Source organism: Sphaeramia orbicularis, chromosome 4, assembly GCF_902148855.1.
Source record: "Sphaeramia orbicularis chromosome 4, fSphaOr1.1, whole genome shotgun sequence".
Classification (NCBI taxonomy): Eukaryota; Metazoa; Chordata; class Actinopteri; order Kurtiformes; family Apogonidae; genus Sphaeramia; species Sphaeramia orbicularis.
Window position 1 is genome coordinate 58110926 of NC_043960.1, and position 25114 is coordinate 58136039.

Sequence of the window (25114 nt, forward strand, 5' to 3'; positions counted from 1 at the left end):
GCCACGGCAAAATCGTTACCACCACACCATATATTTCATACAAAAGAAAATCATCTCTGCATAAATGAGCGATACGTTTCACTTTCACATCCCTCCGGCGGCACGGTCCGCATCGCCCCGTATCTCATAGTGTTATGAGTAGGAAACTGGCCGAGCCCTGCCAGGGTCGGACAGTAAATCTGGAGGACCAGGGTTGGACAGTAGATCTAGAGGACCAGGGTTGGACAGTAGATCTAGAGGACCAGGGTTGGACAGTAGATCTAGAGGACCAGGGTCAGACAGTAGATCTGGAGGACCAGGGTTGGACAGTCCTGGATCACGGGTTTTTTTATCTGAATGAACAAACCCAGAACATCTGAACAGGCTGGATCTGCTGTGGTTACCATGGTAATGACTGCGCAGCTCAAAAACTAGCACACAGCTTTTAAGGTGGAATATTTTCCATGAAGTGGTGTGAATCAATCAATACTTCAATAATGTTGATGTTGATGTGTCAAGTTTGACCATTTCATCTGCTTTACTGGTTGTGCTCAATGACATACACTTAATCAATATTGAATCTTCACTCAATTAGAATGTGTTCGTGAATTTATGCAGACCACTGAGGCCATGTCCACACCAAACCACATCTTTTCATATCCGATCTTTTCCTTTGTCGTTTTCAATGAAGGGCTTTGTAAACACGGAGTCCTTTCAGGAAATATCTGCGTCCACACGAAACCACTGAAAATGCCCAAAAATGATGTAGTACTGATGCCAGGCCTGTAGGTGGTGTTGGAACGCTCTCACAAAAAAATGGAAAAGAAGACATGGAGCATGAGCATTAAGCTTGGTTGGATCTGCCAGGTCTGATCCAGTATGTCCTCCTGGTTGTCTTTCTGGTTGTCCTTCTGTTAGGGTCTGTGAGGGTTATTAGGGTTGTTAGGGTTAGGGTTATTAGGGTTAGGGTTATTAGGGTTAGAGTTAGGGTTATTAGGGATAGGGTGAAATCTAGCCCAGGTTCAGTTAAATGAACACAGGTTACACATAGATCCCTGTTCCTGGTGTCATGTGATTCTTTTTGTCCCTGTCTTCTTCTTGGTATCTGGTCTGTCTCAGGTGATCCTTCCTAATGAATGGTGTTTGAAAGCCTTAGGATCAGCCAGTAGTACTCATGACAGTGTGTGAAAAACCATCCAGGCTGCTGTAGATGTGAAAGTCAACATACAGCGTGTTTGGGACACTGGTCTAAATGCTTCCGCTGTCGGCTGGACTGTGTGCTTACTGTCCGCAGACCTTTGAGCTTTCATAGTCCAGCGTACCGATCAAGTCCAATCAGCTCGGTGTCACATTTAAAACAGGTCAATGTGAAGACTTCCCACCGACCAGTCTATTGTGTGACACCCAGTATGCTTACACGGAGTTGGCGTGGGTGTTAAAATAGAGCTCTGCGTGGACATGTCCAGTGGACGTCTGCCTTCAGTACGCGCAGACGTCCACAGAGTCAAGTACACCTGACTCTGTGGGGGCCTTCAGTCTGTTGGGGTTTTGTAAATATTAAAAACTTCAAAAGTAGTTTCATAACTGTGTAATTTTTGTTGTGAATTTGCAGAGTGTAATCGGAGGAAGTGAAGCCATCCTTCCTGAACTGCCTTTACCGTGCATCCAGGGTTCAGCCACTCGGGTCTACTTCGGACATGAACGCCGCCTTGCAGAAGGTCACAGGATTTATCCAAACCTAAACCATTCTGAAGAAATTACACCCTGAAAACATATCATTTATGCTCAGGATGTTTTATTTGTGAAATAATTCAGCTTTTATTTTTTTCTCACAATATAATGAGATATAGACCTCATTTATTATCGACTTAATGTTTGTGCAAACAGTAAAAACAATAAAAAGGCAGTCAGTAAATAAAAAGCTCAAGAAATATAGCTTTGAGTATATCTGCCTGTTTGTGTGTGTGTATATATATATATATATATATATATATATATATATATATATATATATATATTGGAAAAAAATGTTTTATGTAGTTTTGCAGCAAGTTGAATGAAATGCTGAATATAATCTCCCTGTATATTTAGGCGAAAAGCAGGCAGCAACACACGTTTCCCTGGACCAGGAGTATGACCAGGATCTGACAGCCATGTGGGTTCATCTGGAGGAGCAGCTGGTAGCCTCTGCCAACAGGGGGGTGATTCCAGTGACTTTCCAACCTACACAGTACTGTCTGAACAACCAGACCGACAACCTACGCCTGCCCCTGGCTGTGGTGGAGGGTAAGAAGTCCAACAGGGTGGGCTCTGGGGTCCCAGGGTCAAGTGTTGTTTGGTAGTCTTGACAGTAGTGTTAAGATACGACTTTATTCATCTCACCATGGAGAAATTTCACAGTTACCAGCAGCAACAAACAACAACCAATCACAGAGAAAAAAGACAGACAGAAAAACACCAGTGAAAATGTAAAATATAGAGAAAAGTAAGAAATTTGGTATTTATTTAAATATTTATATAAATGATTTTAATTGAACTTTAAGTACTATTACGTATTTACATCATCATCATCATGGGTGCACAAGTACATGGTGTGATATGGGGGGTTAGAGTTAGTGTTAGGGTTAATGGTAGAGTTAGGGTTAGAGAGGCATCCATTGGAGGTCCAGGGGGGGTTAGGTCCAGGCAGAAGCAGAGCATACTGTTTTGGTTTCAGTATTGTCTGATCTTCTATCTCTCTGTCTTCTATATCTCATCATATTGAATATAACTGTTGTGGACAGACTTTGGTTTTGTTTGTTTCTCTGCAGAACCAATCATAGTAGAGGTGACCTTAAGGAACCCTCTGAAGGTGTCCCTGGAACTGTCCAGCCTCTCACTTCTGTGGAGGTTCACTGCAGATGGTGGATCTTCGTCAAAGGATGAGGCTAATGGAGAGGTCGTCACCAATGAGGAGAGCCTGGCTTCTGGGGTGGGCATCTGGGACATTTGTCTGTTGTACAAATACGAATGTTGTTCAGTTCCAGAAAAAAACATTTACAATATTCATCGTCTCCGTATTATCTTTCAGATGACTTTGAACGATGACATCATTACCAATGAAATCATCCCTGTGTTTCATTTGAGTCCAGAGGAGACCAAAATGGTAAGTAGCTCCTATGTTGGGTGGATGGTAGTGTTCATCAGCTGTAGACACAAGTGTACGACTGAACTAGACTGGGTTAGAGTTAGAGTTAGGGTCATCAGCTGTAGACACAAGTGTAGACACCCTACCCATTGAAGGGGTCAAAACCAAGGCCCTTTTAGGGGGGGTCAAACCACTAATGGGCTCTTTTAGGGGTTCTAAAAGGAAACTGAAAAAACAGTGTACAATCACCCACTAAGAGAAACACAAAGGTGGGCCTTACAGCTGTGGTGGACTTTCGTGACCAGTTTTTCCTCAGATCTGTCCAACCTCAGTCATATCCTCAGTATCATGAATCCATTACTCTGTCTGTCATTACTCACCTGAATCTCTTGCATCACAGTGAACAAATACACCAGTACTGCTACTCACACTGGTGTATGAATGTGTATGAATGTTCGGTGGTGGTGGGAGGGGCCGTAGGCGCAGACTGGCAACCACGCTTCTGTCAGTCTGCCCCAGGGTTAGGGTTAGGGTAAGGAAGGTTAGGGTTAGTAGTAATAATAATAGACCATATACATCACCAATAATCGACTATAAATATATGAATAATAATAGACCATATATATCAATAATAATAGTCAGGGTCAGGGTTAGGGTCAGCCCAGTCCCCCAGTGTTGAATGTGGGGATAGTAACACTCTTACTTTTGACTTCAGGCCCGACTCAAGTTGCTGCCCCACAGAACTGGACAGCTGAACATTGTGGGTGTGGTGTATAACCTGGCTGCAGCTTCATCTGGAGACCACAGTGCTACCACTGAAGGTAATGAACCCTCACATAATACTGGGTTTTCAAACCATTGTAGTTTTTTTTTGACTGAGAGGAGAACAGTCAAAGATAGGAGTGAATTGTTAAAATCTGGTGTTTTTCTACCTGATTTCAGCCACAAGCATCATTAATGTACAGGCGTGTGTGTGTGTGTGTGTGTGTGTGTGTGTGTGTGTGTGTGTGTATATGTATATGTATATGTGAGGGTTCTGTGCAGGATCTTAGCTGTTCCTAGGATCGCGCTCTTTTGGAATCAGATCTCTGATGTTGCTCCTGGTATCTGCTGGTTCCATCCTCTCAGTTTGGGGGTCATTACCCCTAGTGCCCCTTTCACTACTGGGACCACTGTTGCCTTCACACCCCACATTTTCTCTATCTCCTCTTTCAACTCTTGGTATTTCTCGAGCCTCTTGTGCTCATTCTTTCTGATGTTGCTATGACTTGGGATTGCTACATCTATCACTACCTCTGTCTTCTGATGTTTATCCACCACCACTATGACAGGCTGATTGGCCATCACCATCTTGTCAGTCTGGATCTGGAAGTCCCACAGGATCTTGGCCTGTTTGTTCTCTGTCACCTTCGGGGGTGTCTCCTATCTGGACCCTGGGACCTCCAGTCCATACTCAGTACAGATATTCCTGTACACTATGTCCTCTACCTAGTTATGCTGTTCCATGTATGCCTTGCCAGGACCATCTTACACCTGCTGTGATGTGCTGGACTGTCTCAGGGGCTTCTCTACACAGCCTACACCTGGGGTCTAGTCTGGTGTGGTAGACCTACACCTGGGGTCTAGTCTGGTGTGGTAGACCTACACCTGGGGTCTAGTCTGGTGTGGTAGACCCCGGCCTCTATTGCTCTGGTGTTCAGGGCCTGTTCTTGTGCAGCCATGAGTAATACCTCTGTGCTGTCTTTCAGTCCAGCCTTTTCCAGCCGCTGGTATGTTTTCTCGGTATCAGCCACTTCCTCAATTTGCCGGTGGTCCATGCCATGCAGGGGCTTGTCCTTCCATGATAGCCCCTCGGGGTCCTCGTCCTTACTGGGCTTTTGTTGCCTGAAGCATTCACTTATCAGTTGGCCATTGGGGCCATTTTCTTGACATATTCCTGGAGGTTTGCCGTTTCCTCCTGGACAGTAGTTCTGAGAATACGAGTTTGCCCTCTTGTTAATGTTGCACTTTATGTGGAGTTTTTGTTGTTATTTTTCTGCAGAATGTGAACTGACAGGACTGTGATTTGATTTTTGTTTGTTCAAAACTACCTTTCAGGGAAAAGTGCAAAACTAATGTTTAAAATACATTTAGTAATATTTTATTTATTTTATGTTTGATTTATAGCAGCAGAATTATATTATTCCTGTTTTTCTATATTCTATTGTCACCAATAATCGGGGGGGGGGATGTTCAAATATTCATAATAAATGTATTAAAGACATTTTGAGGGGTTTTCTTTCTTCCCGTACTGAACCGAAAAAAAAAAGAACCATGGCTTTCAAAACCAAAAACGTACCAAACTGAAAATTTTGTGTACCTTTACAGGCCTACTAGAAATCATATTTTGTGAATGTACTTTGTATGGGTTAGTTTTAAGTACTTGTATGTACTTTATATGGGTTAGTTTTATGTACTTGTATGTACTTTATATGGGTTAGTTTTATGTACTTGTATGTATTTTATATGGGTTAGTTTTATGTACTTGTATGTACTTTATATGGGTTAGTTTTATGTACTTGTATGTACTTTATATGGGTTAGTTTTATGTACTTGTATGTACTTTATATGGGTTAGTTTTATGTACTTGTATGTATTTTATATGGGTTAGTTTTATGTACTTGTATGTACTTTATATGGGTTAGTTTTATGTACTTGTATGTATTTTATATGGGTTAGTTTTATGTACTTGTATGTACTTTATATGGGTTAGTTTTATACATTTGCATGTACTTTATATGGGTTGTGTTCTGCTGTTTTTTTCCACACTTAGTGACTGTTTCCTGCTCATTCAGTCGGTTAGGGTTAGCCTAACCCTAACCCTAACACTAGCCCTAACCTCATATGACCTGGGACTTCAGCGCCACCTTCTCTCAATCAGGGGACAAACAGTGGAGCTCATTCTTGCAGTGGAATTGTTCACCTTTATTTTTTTCAGGTATTTTTGGGGGAGTTTAGATGAAAACATGATAACAACATGGTAACAGAAGCTGAAGTGTTGTGTTTAATGCTTCCAATCTAAACATGAGTTGTTAAGTTCTTCAAGAGTGTTTTTTCAGGAACACACTGAAGGTGGAGTTGTGGGTTCATCAGTGTTTAATTAGGAGTTTTCCAACAGAACATGTATGACAGTCCATCGGTGTTGATCTGTTTGGATTGTGTTCCCTTCCAGATCAACCACAGTAAGCGCTGTAGTATCACATGGTGTGGATTTTCTTGTAAACAGGTAAACAAACTGGACTGGATATGGTGGTTACTGGCAGACAGGACTTGAAGATCCAAGGTCCGCGGCTCAATCAGACCAAAGAAGACAAGATGTTGGTTCGACATGGATCCGATCAGCGTCTGAATCCCATCATAACACCACCGATGCCCCTCATGGAGGTATCAAAGGATTCACACGCTGTAGAGTTTGGTCAGCTGCTTGTCCCTGTGCAGTTAGGACATTTTCAGTTATTCCAAAGAAATGTTCCTGATGAAATTGTAGGAACTTGGTGTAATAGAAGTAGCGAAATAACAGCTGTAGACTGACAGGAATGGATGTAGAGGTCAGTGACGTAGAGGTCAGTGATGTAGAGGTCAGTGATGTAGAAGTCAGTGGAAGGTGTAGTCAACGGACACTAGTCACTACATTTTTAACCACACTGGTGAAATATATTTTCTAATAAGACTTTCTACGTATAAGTGATACCTAAGAACACTGGAACATTGTGTACTAAGTTTTGAAGAAAAAGGTAAAAACATAATGACACAGTTGGACAGTTCTCATTAAAAATGTTCTGATTTACTTATAAACTGATATAATTATATAGTTCTAATATAATCAGAAGTACTTAATGGAAACATCATGGGGACATTTAGTCATAGATAGTCATGTGTAGTCTGTTAGATTCCTCTGCAGAGGGACATGAATGTGGAAAATGAAGGCAAATGGAAAGTTTGTGCTCATGATTTCTGCCGTTGTCTTTCAGGTGTTCTTCCTGAAGTTTCCTACGGCTTTACTGTGTGGTGAGATCAGAAAGGCCTACATTGAATTCTGTAATGTCAGTGCAGTTGCATTGTGTGGCCTGCGGGTGGCATCCACACATCCCAGTTTCTTCACGTTTGGGAGTCAAGTTACGACACCCGTCAGCCCCAACTCAGCTGAGAACTGTTCCGCTTATAAAACCTTGGCCAAACCACCCGGGTCCCAAACAGGGTCTGGAGCTGCTGAAATACTGGTTTCAGCCGAGGATTTCAGCCAAGCACCAGGTGTGATAGAGATTCCAATATCTGGAGGAACCCTGCAACCAGGAGGATCTACACAGCTTCCCCTGTGGCTCAGAGGACCAGACCAGGAGGGAGTCCATGAAATCAACTTTCTGTTCTATTATGAGAACACGGAGAAAGGAGGCAAAATCAGGTACACATATCTGTCACTGTCTGTAAACTGTTGTACAAACCCAAAATAAGTAGTTGATCAAACAGTGCAGATCTAACACTTTGACTTGTACTTAATCATTGCTGGAGGAACACGACATGTTTTATGTGATCATATCCATCTATTCCTGACAAAAACACATTCAAGAAAAGTAAGTAAGTAAAGCTTTATTTATATAGCACTTTTTAAAACAACATGTTACAAAGTGCTTTACATAAAGGGGAGACAAATCAAATCAAATTTTAAGCCAATTTACAGAAACCCAACAGAATCCTCCAGGAGCAAACACTTACGACTGGTGACAGTGGAAGGAAAAACTACCTTTAACAGCAGAAACCTGGAGCAGACCCAGACTCCTTAAGGATGGCCGTCTGCCTTGGCCAGTTGGGGTTAGAGTAAGAAAGTAAAGGAGGAGAAATGAGAGAGCGATAGAGATAGAGAGAGACTGGGGGAGAGGGGGGAGGTAGGTGGAGACACATGCACAGATAACCGAACTAGAACATGTATAGAACAGTATAATAAACACTATGGTAATTATATGGATAAGTGAGTGATGACAAAGGTAGAGAGAGGCCGGACCACAGCAGCAGGTCTAGAGATGATCTTAGGAAAACCTGTGAAGATCTAGGGAAAAACCGGTGATGATCCAGGGAAAACCTGTGAGGTGATAAAGCACAGAGACTCCAGGGAAGAAGTCAAGTCAGTAACATGAATTCACTGGGGCGTAAACAGAAGAGATTTAATAAAATGCTTGTTTATAAAAGTGAGTTTTTAAGAGTCGCTTGAAGGTGTCTATAGAATCTGATGTGATGGGGAAGACTATTCCAGAGGGTTGAGAAATAACTAGTAAGGAGTTAAATACTGTTGATCCACATGACAGCGGGGTAGGGCTAGCATGTAGAGCACCACCCTCTGACATGGATGTGGAATCTCAATGATGCAGAAGAAGATGCTCCAGGGTCTTCAACACGGATGAGGTGAGGACAACCAGTCTGGAGTTGTCTTCTGTAGCTCAGCTGAACGCCCTTTGGGTACTGGTTTTGGATGTTTCCATCGGTGCTGGAACCCGAACCCTAACTGCAGACTCCCAATGATGATCTTCTGCACAGATTGACACATTTGGGTAGGACCGTCCTTAGACGGGCTGGAACACTTACCCAGCTGCTTTCTCAGGACTAAGTGTTCCCACCTCAGGTAAATGCTCACCTCTGCTACTGTGACAGATAGTGGACGGTGTTCAGGTGTTGAATGGGGCGGAGCTAATGGAACATCTGGTTGGAGAAGGTTAGCAACAAGCTAAGCAGCCTACTTCAGAGGACTGTCAAAGGAAGTGGTGGTTTCAACGGACCCCAGACTCTGAGGAGTTGAACTTAGATTGTACTATGTTAGGTTAGGGTCTCCGAGGGTTTATATCTGTAGGGTTAGGGTCTCCATAGCTCTATATATATAGGGTTAGGGTCTAAGCGGTTCTATATCTATAGGGTTAGGGTCTTTGTGGGTTTATATCTATAGGGTTAGGGTCTCCATGGCTTTATATCCATAGGGTTAGGGTCTCCATGGCTCTATATCTATAGGGTTAGGGTCGCCATGGGTCTATATCTATAGGGTAGGGTCTCCGTGGGTCTGTATCTATAGGGTAGGGTCTCTGTGGGTCTATATCCATAGGGTTAGGGTCTCCGTGGCTCTATATCCTTAAGGTCAGGGTCTCCATGGCTCTATATCTATGGGGTTAGGGTCTCTATGGCTTTATATCCATAGGGTTAGGGTCTCTACGGCTTTATATCTATAGGGTTAGGGTCTCCGTGGCTCTATATCTATAGGGTTAAGGTCTAAGTGGTTCTATATCTATAGGGTTACGGTCTCCATAGCTCTATATAGGGTTAGGGTCTAAGTGGTTCTATATCTATAGGGTTAAGGTCTAAGTGGTTCTATATCTATAGGGTTACGGTCTCCATAGCTCTATATAGGGTTAGGGTCTAAGTGGTTCTATATCTATAGGGTTAGGGCCTCCGTGGGTTTATATCTATAGGGTTAGGGTCTCCGTGGCTCTATATCTATAGGGTTAGGGTCTCCATGGGTCTATATCTATAGGGTAGGGTCTCTGTGGGTCTATATCCATAGGGTCAGGGTTTCTATGGTTCTAGGGTCTCCATGGCTCTATATTCTTGTTTTATTTTGGTTTGTATTATTTCTGATTCCAATCGGTCCTGTCAGATGTTCTTTGTACGTCAGAGTGTGTCTTTCCTGGTCTTTTCGTACCTCATTGTCATGTCTTTCCGTACCTCGGTGTCCTGTTTTTTCGTACCTCAGTGTCGTGGTGGTGTAGTTCGGACCAATATCACACCAAGAAGGTCCTGAAATCCATTCTTCAGTATCGTCTTTTCTTTTGTCTAAATGACTAAAAATGATGTACAGAAAAGTTATTAAATCTGATAATTATTGTAATACTGATGTGTTCACAGTTATTGGATGTGGTGTAAGAACTATGGGATATAATGCACATATCTGCCCCTTTACTTACAGACCATCTGTATCCTTTTTCTATTGAAGTGTATTTTTGTGTGCGTCTTCTTTGCTCATGTGCAGTCATCGGGTGTTACGCCACACAGTGTTCATCTGTGCCAGTCGTTCGCTCAGTGTCCAGGCGTCAGCGTGTCACAGCAGCGTCCCTCAGCACCACCCTTCAGATCAGGGAAGCAGCGATGGAGCCCTGGTGTTTGTTGACGTGGAGAACATTAATACAGTAAGATGTAGAACATGGAACACACTGGGGGTACGCTGGGTTTAACCCTAGTGGTATTTATTGAATCTGACATTTCCCAAATCGTGACAGGTGCAGAACTCAGCTTTTCATTTTAATGGTGTTTTTGGTGTTTGTCAGAGTGAAGCTGGTGTTCAAGAGTTCCACATTATCCAAGTGTCGAGCAGCAGTCGACACTGGCGCCTCCATAAGTTCATCAACCCAAGCAAGGACAAAGGTGAAACACTGACGCATGCTGTCATTATTATTATTATTATTGTTATTGTTATTATTATTATTATTGTTATTATTATTGTTGTTGTTGTTGTTACAATTATTATTTTTATTATTTTTATTGTTACTATTCTTCTTCTTCTTATTATTATTATTTTTATTATTGTTTATTTTTCTTTCTGCTGCAATTTGAGCACAAATATGACCCCCTGAACATTTACGAAAACTCACCAAATTTTACCCAAAATTCAGTGAAGCGTGAAATTGAATTTACATATAGATTTTATAGATGTCCGTAATGGCACGACAGCACCCCCTTGAAAAGTGGAAATACATTAAACCAATGGGACCTTGGCCCACGTAAAGTTTGTCATACAGCCATGAAAAATGGTACACACATTAATCGCAAGACAAACAAAAAATACTATTATGGCCATGGCCCAAAACAAACCAGAATTCAGCCATCTTGGACTGAAAATTCCCAAACGCTGAGTCTGCGTTTTCTCCGACATATTTGAATGAACCCATCTTTGAGCGTTTTGCCGAATGTGTTCAAAATCTGTGTGCATTATCAAGAGAAGTGGGGCATCAGAAGTTATTCAAAGTTTTTGGATATGATTGGATTTACCTTTACAAAAATAGTTTGTAAAACAAACAAACAAAAAAAAGTCCTTACTTTGACATCAAAGGTTTTTTTTAATTTTGTTAAAATAAGACCAAGTAGTTTGATGCTGAATCAGTTTTTAAAAACAAGGTGAAAACTTTCAAGTCGGTGAATAAACACTGTTCAAAAATCAGTGCCAACTATCAGGCACTTTGTCATTAAACTTTGGAGGAGTTTCATTTTTAAACTACTACAACTTCTAATGTAAAATTTTGGTTCAATTACTACGTAAAATAACCCAACAACATAAGCACCGAACCTGGGGGGGACAGAGCTTTTTCCATTGCTGCTCCAAACCTCTGGAACTCCCTCCCACCTTCTATCAGACACTGCTCCGACCTCAACACTTTTAAATCCCTTTTAAAAGTCATTTATTTAAGATTGATTTTAATGTTTAATCTTAATGTTTAATTGTTTTATATTCACCCCAACTAAGTGCAGAGGAACCCTTGGTACTACCGGAGGCTACCGTTTTATATTTGCATACCTGCCTTTTGCACCTGCTTTTATCTGTTTTTAATGTGTTTGGTCTGTTTTTATCTGCTGTATGTAAAGTGTTTTTGAGTTCAATGAAAAGCGCTATACAAATAAAATGTATTATTATTATTATTATTATTATTATTATTATTAAGTAGGTGTTTGTGTGAGCTCATCATGTCATAAGTTGTGTCTGTGTCTCTTTTTTCTACCAGACTGTAAACTTACAAGCAGAGAAAGAGCCAAGTTGTGCTTCAGGGCCATTCGATGCAAACTCCATCAAGGTACTGGAAGTACAATGTATTAATGGAATCCCTCTGATGGGATTTTATGGATGGTTTTGAATAGTTAATGTTTTTGTTGTTTTCTGTCTCTTTCTAGCTTCTCCGGACACAATAGCTAAATACACATTTGCAGACCTGAATCTAGGAAATGAGCAGGTAAACATCATTTTTTCCCCAAACATGACAAAACATGGAAGAGTAAACACATTTGGGTACAAACTGTCATTGAAAACTGTCAATAGAAAACAGTATGTAAATATACTTTTTTCTTTTGTTCAGACAAGGTATAGTTTTTAGATGTTACCTGTTGGACAGTTTCAACTGTGACTCCAGTCTTGACGCTTCTGAGGAAGACTTGAGTCACATTCGAAACTGTCCAACGGGTAACATCTAATATCTATACCTTGTCTGAACAAAAGAAAAGTCTAATTACATTAACAGAAGACAAAATGAACTTCATTAGCAGAAAACAGTGTGACTTGAAAATCTCATAACCAATATTTTATTCACAATCAAACATAGAAAAAAGTCAAAAGTTTTAAACTGAAAAAAGGTACCATTTAAAAAGATCAGATGATGGATGAATGAATGACTTTTTAATTTGATGGCAGGGTTGGATGTCTCTAAAATGTCATGAGCAACAAGGGTCTTGAACAGTAAGTGGTGTTAAATAAACAGCTGCAGGAATATATTGCAATCAATTACGTTAATTTGCAACAGGTCAGTAATATGAGAATCTATAAAGAGAATTTTATTTTTTCAAAGTAAATATGGGCAGAGGTTTACCAGTCTGTAATAATGTCAGAATATGTTCTTCACATAATATTGTGAAGGTTTTTCCATCATCAGTGTTTTGTTTATAAGATCCCTGAGAATCTGGAGAAACTATAGGACAGTATAGTGGATACCAGTGACCTCTGGGCCCTTAGGGTTAGGGTTAGTTCAGTTAAGGTTAGTGTAGTTGGTTCAGTTGGGGTTTGTTAAGGTTGCATTAAGTTGGAGCCTGTCACAGTAGTTCTTCATGGTTGGGTTTTTGTCTCAGTCTTAAAGCTGCAGTAGACTTTCATCACCAGTTTGTCCTCAGATCTATCCAACCTCAGTCATATCCTCAGTATCATGAATCCGTTAGTCTTTCTGTCATTACTCACCTGAATCTCTTCCCTCATGGTGAACAGTTTCTTAGCACCATCCACCAGAAACAAACCATTTGTTTACAAACAGAGCCTGGAGGTACCTCAGGCATCTTCGGAATTTTGTCGCGACATGCACTGTGGGAAACGGAGGTTTGCACAGCTGCCTGCAGCGGCATGAAAAAGCAACAAACACACTACACAGCTGCTACAGACACAACACGGAAACAGCAGGAGCTCCCTTCCCTCTATGCATATTCCTCTGAGGCCTTAAGTCTTTAGTCTGAGGCCTTAAGTCTTTAGTCTGAGGCCTTAAGTCTTTAGTCTGAGGCCTTAAGTCTTTAGTCTGAGGCCTTAAGTCTTTGGTCTGAGGCCGTAAGTCTTTGGTCTGAGGCCTTAAGTCTTTGGTTTGAGGCCTTAAGTCTTTGGTCTGAGGCCTTAAGTCTTTGGCCTACGGCCTTAAGTCTTTGGTCTGAGGCCGTAAGTCTTTGGTCTGAGGCCGTAAGTCTTTGGTCTGAGGCCGTAAGTCTTTGGTTTGAGGCCTTAAGTCTTTGGTCTGAGGCCTTAAGTCTTTAGTCTGAGGCCTTAAGTCTTTGGCCTACGGCCTTAAGTCTTTGGTCTGAGGCCGTAAGTCTTTGGCCTACGGCCTTAAGTCTTTGGTCTGAGGCCTTAAGTCTTTGGCCTACGGCCTTAAGTCTTTGGTCTGAGGCCTTAAGTCTTTGGTCTGAGGCCGTAAGTCTTTGGCCTACGGCCTTAAGTCTTTAGTCTGAGGCCTTAAGTCTTTGGCCTACGGCCTTAAGTCTTTAGTCTGAGGCCTTAAGTCTTTAGTCTGAGGCCTTAAGTCTTTAGTCTGAGGCCTTAAGTCTTTGGCCTACGGCCTTAAGTCTTTGGCCTATGGCCTTAAGTCTTTAGTCTGAGGCCTTAAGTCTTTGGCCTACGGCCTTAAGTCTTTAGTCTGAGGCCTTAAGTCTTTAGTCTGAGGCCTTAAGTCTTTGGCCTACGGCCTTAAGTCTTTGGTCTGAGGCCTTAAGTCTTTAGTCTGAGGCCTTAAGTCTTTGGTCTGAGACCTTAAGTCTTTGGTCTGAGGCCTTAAGTCTTTGGTCTGAGACCTTAAGTCTTTAGTCTGAGGCCTTAAGTCTTTGGTCTGAGGCCTTAAGTCTTTGGCCTACGGCCTTAAGTCTTTGGTCTGAGGCCTTAAGTCTTTGGTCTGAGGCCTTAAGTCTTTAGTCTAAGGCCTTAAGTCTTTCACATTTTCAGACATTAATAGACACTTACAGACTGTGGTTTAATGATGTTACACTGTGGTAAACCTGCTCTTGTCACAGCTACTTTTTCCAGATCCTGACTGGAATTAATAAATACAAATGGTAAATGATGCCGAGGTAAAAGATGCTCACATTGTGTATTTTCTACACTGAGCAGTTGTTGTGTTGATGATGAAACGTGTCCTGTAGTTTGAATAAAAGTCCTGCTAACCCTGACAGTGACCCAGTGTTTTCAGGTCCGGTCCTTGATGTGCTCTGGTTTTACTCCTGCACTCACAGCACATCTCTTCCTCTTTTATTTACACAGATTATTAGTTCTTCAACACCCTGTGGAGATTTTTTCTTCCGTTGCTGTCAGACATCAGAGTCTCAGCAGGTGGCGCCATCTAAAGTATCATCCTATGGTAAGAGTCAGCCTCCAGTCTGCGCTGAGAACCGGACCAGTGACATCAGCAGCATCCTCAAGAAGTGTAATGAACTGGACCTCAACATCATCGTCATCTGGAAGGTGAGTATGTCCAGGTCAACTCATACAGCGAATAAGAATAACAACAACAAGAACAAGAATAACAACAATAACAAGAAGAAGAAGAGGAAAAACAATAATAACAACAACAACAAGAACAGCAACAATAAAAATAATAATAACAATAAAAATAACTTTTGGAGCATTCGGTGTTATTCATAACGTCGGTACATTCAGTGTCATTAGTAATGTCAATGCATTCAGTGTTATTTTTAACACCAGTGCATTCGGTGTTATTTGTAACACCAGTGCATTCGGTGTTATTTGTAACTCCGGTACAGAGTTTTCCATTTTTCTCTAGTATCTTCTGTAAAAATGTCCTATACAACCCACTTCCAAAAAAGTTAGGACGCTAAAATAATAATAAAAAAAAACAGAATCTCATAAATCCATGTTTTATTCACAGTCAAATATAGAAAACATATCAAATGTTTAACAGAAAAAAATGTTCCATTTTAAGAAAATACAAAGTAAGGTAGAATTTGATGCATGTCTTAGTCATGGGTACCAAAGCCTGGTAGAACATGACTGAACTATCCATGATGTTTCACAACAGGATCACAACGAAATCTAGGAGTCTACAATTCTGATCCATTCAAAACAATACTGGTGCACTTCCTGAGTAAAGACAATTAAGTCTGTTTTAATGCTGTATGTAAGTATATGCAACAAAGAAGAAAATAAAGTTAAGAATTCTTTTCAATTTCAACTGTAACCATAACCTAAAAAATTATGTGATGCTGTGTGTGTGAATATATATATGGATGGATGGATGGATGTATTTATTATATACACTTTAAATGTTGTGTCCATACAAATATTCACAACCCAAGGACAGGAACAGCAGCTGGTGGCTGATAAATCCACATGTCAGCTGAAAATGTCGTGTTTTAACAGGGTTAGGGTTAACCCTGTGTGGGTTAGGGTTAGCCTTAACCCTGTGTGCTGTGTTTGTGTGTCCAGGCCTACGTGGTTGAAGACAACAAACAGCTGATCCTGGAAGGTCAACTCCACGTGGCTCTGCAGACCGTTGGAAAAGAGGCCAGTTCTTTGACTCCCAGAAAGGTAGTGTTTCCACAGCTGTCGAAAACACTGGTGTCTGTCGTTGAAAAAGATGCATTTGAATTCCATGGAACAAATGACTCAGTCTGACATGTGACTAGAATCTGTATTGAATTTGAGTGCAGAGTTCATTTCCACCTGTGTATTCAAACCTTCATTTAATGGACTGTACGTTCTCATGTCAGCTCTAACTTCATGGGTCACATCAGTGTGGGGAACAGCCTACGGCACATTTTCACCAAACAAAACCTCCTTTTAAATGTGGACCGAATGAATGGTCTTTTCTCAGCCTGTGTGTCATTCTGAACCAGGACACCACTGGATGTTTACATTTCACATTTGGGTTTTTTTAGTTACAGGGGTTTTTTTTTTTAGCTATTATAAGAAAAGCCTTAGTTAACAAAAGCTGAAAAGGTTTGTTTTATTTATGAGAAAAGTATTTAAGTCTCATATTTTCCCTTTTATATCATGAAGCATTAATGACATTTAACTACTGTACCATGGCAGCACCTTTGCACAACCAGGACAGTGAAGCTAGCATACATGTTACCATGGTAACAGCATGAACCCCAACCCAGTGATGGGTCACATCTCTGGGACAACAGAGGAGTGGAAAGGTCACAACTGAACAAACACTAACACGTACTTTAACTCAATCTGTCTGACTGACTGATACTGGTTTACTGGTACTGATACCAGTTTACTGGTACTGATACCGGTTTACTGGTACTGATACTGGTTTACTGGTACTGATACTGGTTTACTGGTACTGATCACCTGGAATTGATGATGATACTTCACTTACAGCCAATGGCTGCTCTCATAGGTTCTGACCCCACCCATTATTCACCTCCTAAAGGTCCAGTGTGGTGCATTATGGGGATTTTTCCTGAATGTGTGCCTCTGTTCTAAGTCAAACACCAAACACAGTTAAGGCGTTAAACATGACCAGTACAGGTTCACTTTAAAAATCAGTGAACATGGACACCCTGGATAAAGTGATATTAAACAGATACTGAATGCATATTAGTTACTTGTTAATTAATGGCAAATATTTTATTCACTCATGTTAATTCCAGTTTTATAAACTACATACAGAACTGAATAATAGAATGAGTATCGTTGATAATACGACACACACTGGAGTTAACAGCTGATGAACTGTTCTTTAAATCACATCAGTACATACAGCAGCTTCAGCCTAAAGATAAACTTTGTATTATTTTGAGTACGACCACTTAAATGGTGTGTTTTTTACTGGGGACACTGCAGGAAGCTCAGGAGATGGTGCTGTTGAAGTTCAAGTCTGAAGTCCCTCCTCCAGTCGTCCCTCCTTCTGCAGAACTGTCCCAGCTGATTAAGACCAGCCTCCAGTACCCTGAGAGCTACAGCCACGCCTTCGTCCAGGACAGGTGACAGCTCTGCTCATGTGTGGAACCTATGCTAATGCTCTGAAGGGCAACTGAAAGCCCCGAAATATAACTGAACATGTGCACATGTCCTGAAGGAACAGGACTCTGTGTTCTGGCCTCGGGCTGGATCTGTGGACTTCTGTGTAGGTGTGATGGAAAAGAAGAACTAGAACCAAAGACGGACTGTTTATAAGTAAAGGAACAAAACCAACGGCACAGAAACCATTAAAGGGGGCAAACCACTAAAGGGCCCTTTTAGGTGGGGTCAAACTACTAAAGGGCCCTTTAAGGGGGGGTGTCAAACCACTAAAGGGCCCTTTTAGGTGGGGTCAAACTACTAAAGGGCCCTTTAAGGGGGGGTGGCAAACCACTAAAGGGCCCTTTTAGGCGGGGTCAAACCACTAAAGGGCCCTTTAAGGGGGGGTGTCAAACCACTAAAGGGCCCTTTAAAGGGGGGTGTCAAACCACTAAAGGGCCCTTTTAGGCGGGGTCAAACCACTAAAGGGCCCTTTAAGGGGGGGTGTCAAACCACTAAAGGGCCCTTTAAGGGGGGGGTGTCAAACCACTAAAGGGCCCTTTAAGGGGGGGTGTCAAACCACTAAAGGGCCCTTTAAGGGGGGGTGTCAAACCACTAAAGGGCCCTTTTAGGCGGGGTCAAACCACTAAAGGGCCCTTTAAGGGGGGGTCAAACTACTAAAGGGCCCCTTAAGGGGGGGTCAAACCACTAAAGGGCCCTTTAAGGGGGGGTCAAACTACTAAAGGGCCCTTTTGGGGGGGGGGGGGGGGGGGTGTCAAACCACTAAAGGGACCCTTAAGGGGATGTCAAACCACTAACCACCACTGCTGACAACGCCAACCAGTAGAATCGCACACATCACCAAACAGTTCCTTGGTATTTGTGTTCATTCATGTTCAGTGGCTGCTCTCAGTTCAGCGCCTGTTCCAGGTCTCGTAGCGTAGACTTTGTCTTTTAGGGATCCACATAAAAACAGTCTAGTGGTGTGAGGTCTGATGAACTGGACAAACGGGTGGATTGGAAGGAGTGGTTTGGTTGAATACCCTGCACGTTCACTAATTCACTAAGAAACCACCTCTCAAACAAACTGATGAACATCCATAACCCGACATCTGATCTCCAAAGGTCTTGCAGGTCGGTTTGTGGTGAGTCTTGCGAATACATCGATGTATAATATGAGGAAAAAAGTCCAAAGTGAATGAGCAGAGACTGTGTAAAGTGGAGATAATCCAACATGTTAGTGACCAACATTTAACACTGGAGTGAATGAGAAAAATCAGCACTCTGTACGCTTAGAGGTCTGGAGATGAACAAACGATAAACATGTCAATAGTCTTTGAAAGAAGAGTTTTTCCAACTATTTTTGTTGTGATGTAGGGCTCTAGAAATTAAATTGATTTGAACTGAATTGAACAATTTTTCACAACTGTGTGTGATATCTGTACTATGTGTCACATATATAATCTTTGGGCACATTTGTCGTTTTGACGGAATAACTTTAGGATCAATCGTGTGGGAACGGGAGCTACTTGAAAATGGCCCTATTCATTTCAGAAGGACAAATCTGGACGGTTTTTTGCAACTTTAACAAAATCAATGCATCAAATGTCAATCCGAATAATAGCACAGTTTTCAAGAGCAGGCTGCACATTTATGCAATAATATGTTTGGGTGCATTTCCAACACTCTGGGCCACATTTCTTTTATAATAATAATAATAATAATAATAATAATAGTAAATATGATGGGTACAGTCCCTGTGCCTTGGGGTCCACAGTAAAGGCCTGCTGAATAACCATCTGCTGTTGTGTGTGTTTGTCCGTAGTCTCTGTGTGGTTCCTGTTACTTTGACTTTGACCAACTGCTCCTTGGCTCAGGCTGATGTCATCATTGACCTGCGACACAAAAGCACCAAGTAAGCCTCTGTTGGACTCTGTTTTAGAGTTCATGTAAACTGCAATCCTTCTAAATGCAAATCCATTTGAAGAGGTAGAAAACAATGGACAGTTATATACTCTGAGTACATTACATATGTATATACTGTGAGTACATTGAATACGTGTATACTGTGAGTACATTACATACGTATATACTGTGAGTACATTACATATGTATATACTGTGAGTACATTACATACGTATATACTGTGGGTACATTACATATGTATATACTGTGGGTACATTACATATGTATATACTGTGAGTACATGCATATGTATATACTGTGAGTACATTACATATGTATATACTGTGAGTACATGCATATGTATATACTGTGAGTACATTACATACGTATATACTGTGGGTACATTACATATGTATATACTGTGGGTACATTACATATGTATATACTGTGAGTACATGCATATGTATATACTGTGAGTACATTACATACGTATATACTGTGGGTACATTACATATGTATATACTGTGGGTACATTACATATGTATATACTGTGAGTACATGCATATGTATATACTGTGAGTACATTACATACGTATATACTGTGGGTACATTACATATGTATATACTGTGGGTACATTACATATGTATATACTGTGAGTACATTACATATGTATATACTGTGAGTACATTACATATGTATATACTCTGAGTACATTACATATGTATATACTCTGAGTACATTACATACGTATATACTGTGAGTACATTACATACGTATATACTGTGGGTACATTACATATGTATATACTGTGAGTACATTACATATGTATATACTGTGAGTACATTACATATGTATATACTGTGAGTACATTACATATGTATATACTGTGGGTACATTACATATGTATATACTGTGAGTACATTACATACGTATATACTGTGGGTACATTACATATGTATATACTACATATCCCCTCGTACCTCCACCTGCCTACCACCACGCTGCATCGTCCATCATTAAAAACAGCTTCTTATGGGTTAATTCTCCTGCGGTGCCCCTGACCATGGTACTGATGAAGATCTGGAGGTCCACGAACACCTTCAACTGCAGCTCACTGCTTCTAATGTGTGCTAATGCTAATGCTAATGCTAGGTTGCGTGTGCATGTTAGGAGGGCTTAAATGCAGAGGCTGAATCAGCTTGATTGTGTAAAAGTGAGTGTGGTTTGTGCTGTTTGTCTTCCAGTCCGGACTCTCTGGAGGTCTACAGCCCGTTCACCTGGGTCGGTCAAACCCAGTACAAGCTGCAGCTGAAGGCCCAGGAAGTTCTGTGTCTGACTCTGAGAGCCTGTTTCCTCCAAGCAGGAGTCTACAACCTCAACACACCGCGAGTCTTCGCCAAGCCAGTTGATCAGGGAAATCTGTGTGAGACGAGACAACAGACGTCCTGTCCTGCTCTGATGATTATTACAAACGCCTGAACGGAGCCGAACCCGCCACCGTCGACTCCACCTCCACCTGTACACTAATGACCAAATGTTTTTGAATGATTCTGCACAGTAACAAATGCATATGTTTTCTAAGTAAATTACAAAGATGATGTATCGGGAGGAAAAAAAACATTTTGCTGTTTTTAATAATTACTGACTTGACATGAGGTCAGGCATTTTATGGATCTCAGAACCACTTTAGTTTCAACCTTTCAATTCACCGGTTTTCTACAGATGTTTCCTCATTTCTACTCTGAGCCCTCCTTCCGTCCATCTCTTGACATCTCCACTTTTTCTAACCATCATGTTTTACTTTACCATAATCTTTTGTACATCTCAGACTTTTCAGTTGCGTGTTGAAATACCTTTTTAGCAGGACTGACCATGAGTTAGTGTTGGCCAGTTGGTGCAGGACGTCGAAGGTCTCAACTGGAATAAATGTTCTTTTGAATGATCCTTAACATTCGAACTACAGCTGTTTATACCATCAAGACTGCAGAACTCAAACTACATGGTTTTTTTTCTTTTTCATGTAATCCAGTCTGTGGTAGTGAATTTTCAACAGCTTCCAGTCCACTTGGCTTCTTAGTGGGATTTTGGCGTCACCCTATTGAGATGGAGAGTTTTTATTTAGATGGCAGGACTTTCTGAAAATGAGTCATATTTATATTTTAAATTGGATCTAAGTGGAAAATTAAAACATAACTAATAATTTTGTATGTAGTGTAAGTGAATTGGCATGAAAAATTTGACATTACTACATTACAAATATAGTGTTGTGAATATTCAGCTGTTAAATAAAGTATATAAACTCATTAAATCATGGTGAATGTACTGTCATGGAAAAATGGAAAGACTTTACAGACACGTGGAACCGTTACAGTAACATTACAGACACATGGAACCGTTGCAGTAACATTACAGACACGTGGAACCGTTACAGTAACATTACAGACACGTGGAACTGTTACAGTAACATTACAGACACGTGGAACCACAACAGTAACATTACAGACACGTGGAACCACAACAGTAACATTACAGACACGTGGAACCGTTACAGTAACATTAGACACGTGGAACCACAACAGTAACATTACAGACACGTGGAACCGTTACAGTAACATTAGACACGTGGAACCACAACAGTAACATTACAGACACGTGGAACCGTAACTGTGACATTACAGACACATGGAACCGTTACAGTAACATTACAGACACGTGGAACCACAACAGTAACATTACAGACACGTGGAACCGTTACAGTAGCATTACAGACACGTGGAACCGTTACAGTAACATTACAGACACGTGGAACCACAACAGTAGCATTACAGACACGTGGAACCGTTACAGTAACATTACAGACACGTGGAACCACAACAGTAACATTACAGACACGTGGAACCACAACAGTAACATTACAGACACGTGGAACCGTTACAGTAACATCACAGACACGTGGAACCGTTACAGTAACATCACAGACACGTGGAACCGTTACAGTAACATTACAGACACGTGGAACCACAACAGTAACATCACAGACACGTGGAACCGTTACAGTAACATTACAGACACGTGGAACCATTACAGTAACATTACAGACACGTGGAACCGTTACAGTTACATTACAGACACGTGGAACCGTTACAGTAACATTACAGACACATGGAACTGTTACAGTAACATTACAGACACGTGGAACCACAACAGTAACATTACAGACACGTGGAACCGTTACAGTAACATTACAGACACGTGGAACCACAACAGTAACATTACAGACACGTGGAACCGTTACAGTAACATTACAGACACGTGGAACCATTACAGTAACATTACAGACACGTGGAACCGTTACAGTAACATTACAGACACGTGGAACCGTTACAGTAACATTACAGACACATGGAACCGTTACAGTAACATTACAGACACTGTGGAACCACTAACAGTAACATTACAGACACGTGGAACCGTTACAGTAACATTACAGACACGTGGAACCACAACAGTAACATTACAGACACGTGGAACCGTTACAGTAACATTCACAGACACGTGGAACCGTTACAGTAACATTACAGACACGTGGAACCACAACAGTAACATTACAGACACGTGGAACCGTTACAGTAGCATTACAGACACGTGGAACCACAACAGTAACATTACAGACACGTGGAACCGTTACAGTAACATTACAGACACGTGGAAACCTGTTACAAAGTTAACATTAACAGACACAGTGGAACCGTTACAGTTAACATTACAGACACGTGGAACCGTTACAGTACATTACAGAACATGTGGAAACCATACAGTAACATTACAGACCAGTGTGGCAACCGTTACAGTAACATTACAGACACGTGGAACCAGTTACAGTAACATTACAGACACGTGGAACCGTTACAGTAACAATTACAGACACGTTGACCAGCGTACAGTAACATTACAGACACGTGGAACCGTTACGTAACATTACAGACACGTGGAAAACTGTTACAGTAGTACCTTAGAGACACGGGGAAGCCACAACAGTAACATTACAGACACTGGAACCGTTACAGTAATATTACAGACACAGGAACACCGTACAGTAACATTACAGACACGTGGACCGTTACAAGTAACATTACAGACACGTTGGAACCGTACAGTAACATTACAGACCAGTGGAACCGTTACAGTAACATACAGACACGTGGAACACCAACAGTAACATACAGACACGTGGAACCGTTACAGTAACATTACAGACACGTGGAACCACAACAGTAACATTACAGACACGTGGAACCATTACAGTAACATTACAGACACGTGGAACCGTTACAGTTACATTACAGACACGTGGAACCACAACAGTAACATTACAGACACGTGGAACCATTACAGTAACATTACAGACACGTGGAACCACAACAGTAACATTACAGACACGTGGAACCGTTACAGTAGAATTACAGACACGTGGAACCGTTACAGTAACATTACAGACACGTGGAACCACAACAGTAACATTACAGACACGTGGAACCACAACAGTAACATTACAGACACGTGGAACCACAACAGTAACATTACAGACACGTGGAACCGTTACAGTAGCATTACAGACACGTGGAACCGTTACAGTAACATTACAGACACGTGGAACCACAACAGTAGCATTACAGACACGTGGAACCGTTACAGTAACATTACAGACACGTGGAACCATTACAGTAACATTACAGACACGTGGAACCGTTACAGTTACATTACAGACACGTGGAACCGTTACAGTAACATTACAGACACATGGAACTGTTACAGTAACATTAGAGACACATGGAACCACAACAGTAACATTACAGACATGTGGAACCATAACTAACATTATAGACACATGGAACCACAACAGTAACATTACAGACACGTGGAACCGTTACAGTAGCATTACAGACACGTGGAACCGTTACAGTAACATTACAGACACGTGGAACCACAACAGTAACATTACAGACACGTGGAACCACAACAGTAACATTACAGACACGTGGAACCACAACAGTAATATTACAGACACGTGGAACTGTTACATCAACATTACAGACACGTGGAACCACAACAGTAACATTACAGACACGTGGAACCACAACAGTAACATTACAGACACGTGGAACCGTTACAGTAACATTACAGACACGTGGAACCACAACAGTAACATTACAGACACGTGGAACCACAACAGTAACATTACAGACACGTGGAACCGTTACAGTAACATTACAGACACGTGGAACCGTTACAGTAGCATTACAGACACGTGGAACCGTTACAGTAACATTACAGACACGTGGAACCGTTACAGTAGCATTACAGTCACGTGGAACCACAACAGTAACATTACAGACACGTGGAACCGTCACAGTAAAATCACAGACACGTGGAACCGTTACAGTAGGATTACAGACACGTGGAACCACAACAGTAACATTACAGACACGTGGAACCACTACAGTAACATTACAGACACGTGGAACCGTTACAGTAACATCACAGACACGTGGAACCGTTACAGTTACATCACAGACACGTGGAACCATTACAGTTACATTACAGACACGTGGAACCGTTACAGTAACATTACAGACATGTGGAACCACAACAGTAACATTACAGACACGTGGAACCGTTACAGTAACATTACAGACACGTGGAACTGTTACAGTAACATTAGAGACACGTGGAACCACAACAGTAACATTACAGACACGTGGAACCACAACAGTAACATTACAGACACATGGAACCGTTACAGTAACATTACAGACACATGGAACCGTTACAG

At 41.4% G+C, this 25114-nt stretch overlaps 1 protein-coding gene across 2 annotated transcripts in view; it reads left to right on the plus strand.

Annotated features, from left to right (window-relative positions):
* trappc8 (trafficking protein particle complex subunit 8) overlaps nucleotides 1-21418 on the plus strand; it is a 37907-nt gene extending 16489 nt beyond the window's left edge. For both annotated transcript variants that reach the window (XM_030133033.1, XM_030133034.1), the window contains exons 14-29: nucleotides 1592-1697; nucleotides 2071-2265; nucleotides 2790-2950; nucleotides 3050-3124; nucleotides 3822-3927; nucleotides 6372-6529; nucleotides 7117-7547; nucleotides 10152-10308; nucleotides 10447-10543; nucleotides 11896-11964; nucleotides 12062-12120; nucleotides 14667-14867; nucleotides 15849-15950; nucleotides 17220-17359; nucleotides 19201-19290; nucleotides 20526-21418. In XM_030133033.1, coding sequence (XP_029988893.1) covers nucleotides 1592-1697; nucleotides 2071-2265; nucleotides 2790-2950; nucleotides 3050-3124; nucleotides 3822-3927; nucleotides 6372-6529; nucleotides 7117-7547; nucleotides 10152-10308; nucleotides 10447-10543; nucleotides 11896-11964; nucleotides 12062-12120; nucleotides 14667-14867; nucleotides 15849-15950; nucleotides 17220-17359; nucleotides 19201-19290; nucleotides 20526-20760 — 2382 coding nt within the window. In that variant the 3' untranslated portion in view covers nucleotides 20761-21418. The remainder of the gene's footprint in view (nucleotides 1-1591; nucleotides 1698-2070; nucleotides 2266-2789; nucleotides 2951-3049; nucleotides 3125-3821; nucleotides 3928-6371; nucleotides 6530-7116; nucleotides 7548-10151; nucleotides 10309-10446; nucleotides 10544-11895; nucleotides 11965-12061; nucleotides 12121-14666; nucleotides 14868-15848; nucleotides 15951-17219; nucleotides 17360-19200; nucleotides 19291-20525) is intronic.
* The last annotated feature ends 3696 nt before the right edge of the window (nucleotides 21419-25114 follow it).